Source organism: Tupaia chinensis, unplaced genomic scaffold (assembly GCF_000334495.1).
Source record: "Tupaia chinensis unplaced genomic scaffold, TupChi_1.0 Scaffold000443_1, whole genome shotgun sequence".
Taxonomy (NCBI): Eukaryota; Metazoa; Chordata; class Mammalia; order Scandentia; family Tupaiidae; genus Tupaia; species Tupaia belangeri.
In genome coordinates, this window is record NW_006159948.1 from 1,223,434 (window position 1) to 1,232,686 (window position 9,253).

Genomic DNA, 9,253 nt, shown 5'->3' on the forward strand with positions numbered 1-9,253 from the left:
TTAATGACCTGATAAATGATGAGTAGTTTTTTTTGTTTTTTGTTTTTTTGGTTTTCTTTTTTGAGGAGGGATTGAAAACAGATGATTATAAGAATGCCTGTCTTTTATTCCATTATTGTCATGCTCAATGTTGGTGATGGATGCTTTCTCTAATATTTAATAATCAATCTCTTTCTTCTGTCTCTCACATTCAGCTCATTCTCTTTCCTATTCTATCTGATCCACATCATTTCACATCAGTTTGCCATCTGCCATCTGAGCATCAGTCAAGTTCTGGTATAGTAACTGTTTAAAGATCTGCATTTCATGTACAATTTATGTTATAGACGTTACTAGAGTGATTGTTGCTAATATAGCAGGTAGCCTTCTTGGCCTATAGAATTTGGATTTATTTTGATCATTATTACAAAAATCATTACAAAAAAGATTCATTCATTCATACTCCACTGGATGTTATTCACATAGGACCCATTATGTCAATTTTATTTCATGCTCTCATATATATTGTCCTGTGGGTTTGGATATTCTGCTAACCAGCGGCATTTAGAAAATAAAAGGTCACTTTGAAAGGGAAGGAAAATGACTTTGGGAACTCTGCAATAGGACTTGTGTGTATCCATGTGTAAGTATTTCTATGTGCAGTAACTTCGTGTTAGTGTTTCTGTATGCAATAACTGCATGCTTCTGTGTTTCCCAGAGAACTCTGTCTGAAGTGGAGATACATCAAGAAGACTAGAAGAGCAAAACATGATAGATTAAAAGATCTATGGCATTAAATTCTGAGATAGGTTATCTATTTTAACTGCTTAAACTTCTGAAAAGATCTACATTGTGTTTTGCTATTCCATCCTTTGATAGTTATAGTAAGGCATTACTTCAAAACATTTAGGCAAACCAAACTGGAATTGTTCCTTGGTAATGTTTATCTGTGATATAATTTGTGACTGTATTGCCTCAAAACAAATCAAATGCTCTCAAAGTAACTTAAGTTAAATGGACATTGGAAAACAATTTTGTACCATTTATACTTCTTTTATAACTAAATTTCTCTTTAGTTAGAAAACTTGCTTTTAAAAGTTCTACAAGTCTAAAGCAGGCCACATACTTAGATTACTATATTAAAATGTTCATGAACATTGGCAATTCTTTTTGCCTAATATGTATTGTGAACATGGTTAGTTGCTTGACCTTTGATACTGAGTTGCCAATATGTAAGCAGCATATAGCTATTTTTGAGAGTGCTAATGATATGATTTAATTAATTCATCAGGATTTTCCCTTTATGTTTAACCAGCCATGAATTATGAGAGTTCTTAATTCTGAAACTTTTACCAAAATGATAAGACATGTACATTGATCCAAAGTCCAGTGTTTAGGGTACCTATTTACTGATCAAACTAAGGGACTCTTAGGTTACAGTAAGACCATTGTAATTTTTATGTTTTTTTGCATGTGCTACTTTTATTTTTAAAGGTACAAGACATTATTATAACTTAAAGAAGTTTGAAAATATGATGGGGGATTTGTGAGAATTATCCTTTTTATTATATTCTTTTTTAAAAAAGAATTTTTACTTAATTTTATTTATTATTATTATTATTATTGTTCAATTTTACCAGTAAGAGAGACAGAGTGAAAAAGCAAGCCTCTGGGTCTGGGACTTGAACCATGGTCAGCCATCTGAGAGTCCAGTGCCCTAACCACTATGTCACCTGCTGGCCCTCTTATTTTTATATTCTTATCTTTATCATTCTTTTATTCTATACATTGCATTAAACAGTTTAGTTGAGGTATCTTGACAACATTGTCGACTCTCCTCTTTCATTCTCTATACCCAGTGTCTAACTTTAGCATTTGAGTGATAATAGAGGTCTAGTCTATACCTGAACCACCTTAAGTTCTTTGGTTCCCAAATATGGGCAGGATTTCATTTAAGCGGAGGATTTAGGAATCAGAATCTTTTTACATGAGATTGCTATTTGAGTCTGATTTCTAGAAGACAGTCTGATTAAGTGATAGTCTCCCTATGAATGCCCACAAAGTGTTTATTAATGATGACGATAAGGTTTCCAAGTGGGTTGTTCCTGTTCCTAAGACCCCAGGAGATTTCATTTCACTTTTCTTTCCACCTCAGTTGGAAACAGATGGTGAACCAAAATTTTTGCTTCTAATTGAAGATTTCAGTGAGAACCTGGGTAGATGGGAAGTATTTGCATCCATCTCTCTGAGGGAAACTTTTTTTGGTTGTCATATCTCCCTAAATATCATTACTTTGTTGTTGGTTTGTCTTTGTGGCTCCCCAACAAGCAGTAGGTAGCATGCTTAAAAACTTCCCCGTTTTATGCCTCCCTGGGCTTACTCCTCTCCTACCATCCTGACATCAACAATCCTGGGTCTGTCAGACAGTGAGCATCCAGTCTCACCAGACAGCAAAAGAGCCACAGCCATAGTAATGTGATAGCTGAATGGCATCTCTGTTCAGCACAGCAGGCTTCAACCCATTATATCATTGAGTATAGGGTACAGGTTGGGGTTCCCAAAAATTACTATTAGAGAACTTTTTAATTTTTCTGTTAGGGGTTCACAGAGAACTCCTTTCTTCTGTGCAATAATGCAAGATGCCTGTCTTACATGTACATGTTTATTTAAAAAGCTAAGCTACTACTGTCCTCCCTCTCTTCTGCACACCTCCACAACCACTCCCAAGGACTTCATATATGTTGTTGTAAATTCATTATTCTTAGTGCTTCAAGCATTGTCCAGCACAATTGGGAGTTTGTTAATTGTGACTGAAAGAACATCATTGGAATGTTGGTCCGCCTTTATAAGTATTTCTGGTGTGGAGCAGGATAAGTGAAAAGAAGACTGAACAGTTAAAAATTGGTTCATTTTGAAATAATTCTTGTCAGTAGACTTTGTAAAGAGATTTTATATGTACTTTATGAAAATTTTCAAATTTATATAAGAGAACAAAGCAATAAATTCCCATGTGTTTGTCACCTAGAATCTGCAATTATCAAATTAAGTTTTATCTATTCACCCACTCACTCCCACCCATACTCTGGATTATTTTGGAAGCAAATTCCAGACATCATATTGTTGGTCTATTAGTATTTTCGGATGCATCTTTCAAAGATAAAGACTCTTAGAAATTACTTGGCTTAAACATTTCCTGTCTAGCAATATATTTCTCTCCAGCAATATATTTTCATATTGGCATGTAACTTTTAAATAGCATTTTTTTCCTTTGTATTTTCTTGACCATGTACTGAGAATTATTTATAAGTAATAATTTATTTGCCACTACTGCTTTTTTCTCAAAATCAATTGAAGGATGATTTTTTTAGATAGAAAAAAGAAAGAAATCAGTTGACCTATCTGGACCAAAGGAGAAGTCATGGAAATTTCAGTCCTTAACTATTTTGGAATTGTTTTCTTTCAGTTAGTCATTCAGTGTGTTACCAGGATTGGACACGGGCCTGTTTGTACTGCCCCCAAAGGGAGCCTCACTCACAGAGTATATAAATAAGACTGAAATCCAAATGTGTTGTCTTCACATGGGCTGTCTTACAAATGAACTGTTAACAACTGTTCCAGTGTCCCTATGTGGTTAAAAAAACACTTTGCCTGAGTACTGCTTTTTTCTGTCATCGTAAATACTTTCTTGCCCTTCTTGTCACTTTTCTTCTTTAATCATTTATGTGGGTTTGAAGTTATGGTGAAGGGCCTCTTTGATCTGGTGGGTTTTGTTGAAAAACTAGTGTTAAAGAGCACAATGAGTCAAATAAGGAGAGGGGAAGATGTAACTCAGTTGTTTCCATTGAATCATACAATACCCAGGGAATATTATTACTGTGTTCAATGAAAAAAAATATTTTTAAAATTTTAATTTTTTTTTAGCTTTTTGTCATAGGGCGTGTGCTCTCACATGAGAGAGATAATGAGAGGGGAAGTGAGAAATCACCCCCCATGTGGGATGGCCATGCTGCAGTCCCTTTTCCATTCTCCTCCCGAGATTTTTGAGCGTGAATGCACATGTGCCTAGAGTAATTTTCAAGCCACCAGGTCTGGGACTCAGACAGTGGTTGGCCATGTAGGGTCTAGTGCCTTATCTACCACGCCACCTGCTGGCCCCAATGAAAATTATTTTAAGGATTGATTTTGGACACAAACCTCTTCTTTTTTTTTTTTTTAAGACAAATTTTTACTACAGGGTGCTTGTGCTCACTGGAAAGACAGAGAGAGACAGAAAAAGAGAAATAACCTCCCCAAGGGAGATGGCCATGCCACAATTCCTTCTCCTTCATCTCAAGATTTTGGGCATACATGCACATTCCCCCAGCATGACTTTTCAACCATGAGGTCCAGGACTCGAACCACAGTTGACTACATGGGAGTCCAGTGACATAACCATTACACTATCTGCTGGTCCTGGATGCAAACCTTTTCAGTGATATACAAACCCATACACACCTTCAGTAATAAATCTCTATTATTCTGAAGAACGCACGATAATGTAATTGAGAACTAATTACTCCTGTTTACTGTTGGACAGACAGTTTCTTCTCTTTATTTATTCCAGACACATCACCTGGATCATTCTGCTCATTACCTGCGTCTGAAATTTCTCATCGAAAACAAAATGCAGCACTATGTCCCACCGCCTGAGGAGGACATTTACGAGCTGGTAAGGTTGATGGTGTCGTCCAAGCACATTTCGTAGGCGATTATTTTCAAGTTACACGTGTACTTGTGTTCATCGTAGTTGGTGGAGTAGAGCGAGTTCTAAAAGAAATGAGCTTCGTTCAGAGCCCTGAAGATGGAGGAGATGGCCTTCCTGATGTCAGTATTTCTGCAGAGTGGCAATGTCACCTTTGTTTTTCTAAGGAGCAGGGCTGTGCACTCATGTACAATTGAAATCCGGACCTAACTCCCAGATAGAACTTAAGTCATTATTACAGCTTTTCGTTGCTGCCTTGTCAGTCTTTTATTCTAAATTGGTGACTCAAGATTAGGTAGCTCTTGTCAGGAAAAAAAAACAAAAAAACAAGACAAAACAGAACAAAAAAACACTAGCTTCAATGCTGCGTGACTTTTATCTGTGGATTAAAACCGATGGGTCAAATCTTGTGAGGTGTAAAAGCTGTTACCTAGTTATGTCTCAGCCCGTTGCCATTGTATTTATGTAAGTTCTTGAAGACATTTGTGCATTTTTGAGTTTCGGTGTACTTATAGGACATTGAGTTCTGAATCAGGTCTAGCTTTTCATATCAGCCTTACTTTCTGCTAATCATGTGGAATTGTCCCAAAAGGGAGATGATAATACTTGATTTCTAGCATGTTACAGAGATTAGAGGTAATGGTTCAAATAGTAGGTGCTGGTGTTGTTATTGTAATAAATCAGTGAAAACGTCCTATTTTCTTAGCTGAGGGGTACATTATTTTTCATTTCCAGTAAAGGAAGATTTGGGGAGCCAGTGCCTCCGTTTTGCAGTTCGTCATGCTCTTTCTGTACTTAGTCATCTCTCAGGGGGCCCTGGAGCTGCTTGCCAGGAGGAGATGAACGATAACAGCATGACTTCAGACAGGGCTTCACCACACAAAGCGGAACTGAACATTTAAACCCAAATAATCTCTTTTTGGAAAGGGGAAGCATGATTTCAAATTTGATATGAAATTGTGTTTTCAGTAAACTTTATTGAGGTTAACTTTACATTGTCTGCATCCCTCACCAATTTTAAGGACATGGCTTACGAGTTTTGGCACAACCATATTGTGATGCTTCTGCTGCCACGATCATGATTTGGAACATTGCTGTCATCTGAAAAGGTGACCATGTAACCCTCTAAGTGTCTTCAAAGAGATGTTGGGGTTGGCAGGTGGCATGGTGGTTAAAGCGCTAGACTCCCACACGGCTGACTGCAGTTGGAGTCCCAAACCTGGCAGCTTACTTCTTCACCTTCCCTCTCACTGGTCCAATTAAAAAGTAATACAAATAAAAAATAAATAAATATTTGTTTTAAAAAAAGAAGTGTTAGAGAAGGCGTGCTTTCATAACAGTCTTATTTCTCATGTTATGCAACAGAGGAAGATCAACAAGATCCATTTTCAGCCTACTTAAGTCATTAAGTGCCATTAGCAGAGGAGCATTTTGCCGAGAGTTGCTGATGAGTGCATTCTCTAGCTTGAAGAAAAAGCCCAGTCTTTGTGCTCTTTGAGTGGAGGACTGAATCCTTTTCCCCACTTGAAAAAGGGAAATGCTTTGCTGATAACTCTGAAAGAGCTATTAGATCATGCTTTTGCATCCTGGGGTTTATGATTATTGCACATCCTAAATTACAGGAATTGCACCCACCCCATTTCCAGGTCCTCCATATCTTACACATATAAGGTGTAGGTGCCTGAGACATCGCTTTTGAAATTATGCTGGCTCATGTATTCTTTTGACACCTTGGCCACTGTTTGCTCTCATCCAGCACAGAAGAAACTATTGGGTTGTCAGAAAAGTCATGCCATAGTTTTTCTATGTTTTTCTATGCAAAAATGCTCCATGACTTTTCTGACAACCCAATATGTCTGTCAAACTTACTCTGTTTGTTCTACAATTGCTATATACATTTTATAATGATAATGTTTAAAAATTAATCTAAAGTACAAAGGAACTATGGCATTCTTTCCTTGGCTACCCAGAGATGCCTAAAGAATCAGACAGCGGGATCAGCAGGTGGTATAGTGGTTAAGCCACTGGACTCCCACATGGAGAACTGCAGTTTGAGTCCTGGACCTGGTAGCTTGCTTTCTTACTTTCCCTCTCTCTCTCTCTCACATGCTCTCTCTCTCTCTCTCTCTCTCTCAGTGACCACTCATGCCCTATAGTTTAAAAAATATTAATAAAAAATAAAATTAAATAATTCTTTATCTAAGAAAAGGAAGCAGACAGCCCATTATTACTCATGTGAGCACCTTTCATTTTATCAATTTTTTTTTTTTAACAGTATATGCATTCACCAGCAAGGAAGAAAACACTCTCCATTGAAATGTGGTCATGCTGCAACCCCTTCTTCTCCATTCCTCCATCCTATCAGGATTTAGGGCATGCAAGCACACATACCCAGCATATTGTTGGAGCCATTGGGGCCGTGATTTGAACCAGGCTACCATGTGCACTGAGCTCCCTAAAACACTAGGCTGTGGGGCTGGCCCTTTACCAAGTTTTTCAATGAACATGTTTGTGTTTTGAATACCTTTGGCCGCCCATTGAAGCCTCTAGACCCTTTCTCAGGAGAATATTTTCATTTGCATGAAATAGATTACATTGACTTAAATATATTGGAATAGTTACAAAGTTATTTTTAAAATTATAGATATCTGCAGGACCAGCAGTTGGCATAATGGCTATGTCACTAGACTCCCGTGTAGTCAACCATGGTTTGAGTCCTGGACCCGGTGGCTTAAACTCACACCGGGCACGTGTGTGTGCGTACCCAAGATCCCCCGAGGAGAATGGAGGAGAAGGGATTGTGGCATAGCCATCCCACCAAGGGGTGATTTCTCACGTTCTGTCACTCTGTATCTTTCTGTCTCTGGCAAGCCCACACGCACTATAGCAAAAACCTCTCAAAAAATATAGATATTTACTTATTTATTAGCTCATTAAATTGTAAGACCTAGCAGTAATTCTCATAGTTCCCACTGTTCTTAAGGGGGTGATAAACATTAATAGTGTTTGGAGGTATTAGCAGCACCTAGATTGTGATAGAATAACTCTTGATTTTTATTTGTGGCAATATCACAGGCACTGATCATATTGCTGTGCTCTTTGCCTACATCGATTTATGACCAAGGGAAATGATAACTTTCAGTTAAGCGTTTTTAAATATAAAAATGTCATTTTTTCCTCTATCCAAGTTCATGGACCTCTTGAATTCTATCTGTGGGTCCCTCGTTTTGAATCCTTGCTGGAGGCCATTAAGTTGTTATATTTTCAAGCCGGAGGATTTCAGAACCCACATTATTGCTAGCTGCGTTTTGACAGTGTGCAGAGTCCATTTATGATCCCTTCCTGATTAGTCATCAGACATGCAGTTAATTGGTTCTCCAGCTTTCTTCCATTTACATTTGGATAGACTCGGGAAGTTGGCAGGTGTGTGCAGCCACTGCCATGAGTAGCTCTTTCGTACATCACGCCCCTAGAACGTGTTATTCCTTACCGTTGTTTTGTCATTCTTTAGAAGTCAGATTAGTGGTTATTAAGAAAAGTATGTACTAGATTTTTTTTTTTTAAATTTTTACCATACTTGCTGAAGAGACATAGAGAAACAGAGTCAAGAAAAGTGAGAAATCACCCCCAAAAGGGATGGCCATGTCACAGTCCCTGCTCGTCCATTCTCCTCTTGGAATTTTGGGCATGCATGCACATGCATCTGGTGTGTTTTTCAATACACCAGGTGTAGGACTCAAATCGTGAGTCAGCCATGTGGGATCCAGTGCCTTTACCACTTAAAAGTCTTTTTGGAGAATTCAGTATGATGGAGGGGAGGGGTGAGGAGGCTCTTTTGCTTATGAATAACCAAGGACAGTGAGTCAGCTATCTCCTCTGCTTTTCTAGTTGTATTGCAATGTAAGTGGGACCTTTTGGCTGCCTTCTCATGGCGAGTGGCTTGTTGGCCCGCTCCTTGAGATGATCATGGACATTGTTGTAGTCTCTGGAGGCATTTGGAAAACTCACATTAATTATGTTTTTTTCTTAAAGTGACAGTGGGAATAAAGAATTTGTAGAAACACCGATGTACAAATTCAGTAGATATTTATATTGCTGTGTTTTTTGCCTATATCAATTTATGACCAAGGGAAATGATAACTTTCAGTTAAGCTTTTTTATATATAAAAATGTCATTTTTTTCATTTTTTCATGGACCTCTTGAATTCTATCTGTGGGTTCAGCAAATATTTATTTAGTCTCTGTAATAAATATTTATTTATATATTTACTTAGTCTCTCTGTGAGACAGTGCCTGGCACTATTCTGTCTTTGGTGCTGGGGGATAAACTCTTAATTTTGCTGCTCCTAGTGAAAACTGCTTAAGTTTGTAGAGACAGTTGTAAAAGCATGTGAATGTGCACTCTGTCAGGGGATGGTCAAAACTTAGGAAAACAGGAGATGAGAGCCAGTGAATAGAGAGAGATGGGGTGTCTGGAAGTGAATCCTGTTGTTCTTTCTTTCTTTTTTTTTTTTTTTGGGGGGGTTTTTCTTT

General features: G+C 37.9%; 1 protein-coding gene across 2 annotated transcripts in view; it reads left to right on the forward strand.

Annotated features, from left to right (window-relative positions):
* TIAM1 (TIAM Rac1 associated GEF 1) overlaps positions 1 to 9,253 on the forward strand; it is a 358,191-nt gene that overhangs the window by 272,573 nt on the left and 76,365 nt on the right. For both annotated transcript variants that reach the window (XM_006155262.3, XM_006155263.3), the window contains one exon: positions 4,583 to 4,687. In XM_006155262.3, coding sequence (XP_006155324.1) covers positions 4,583 to 4,687 — 105 coding nt within the window. The remainder of the gene's footprint in view (positions 1 to 4,582; positions 4,688 to 9,253) is intronic.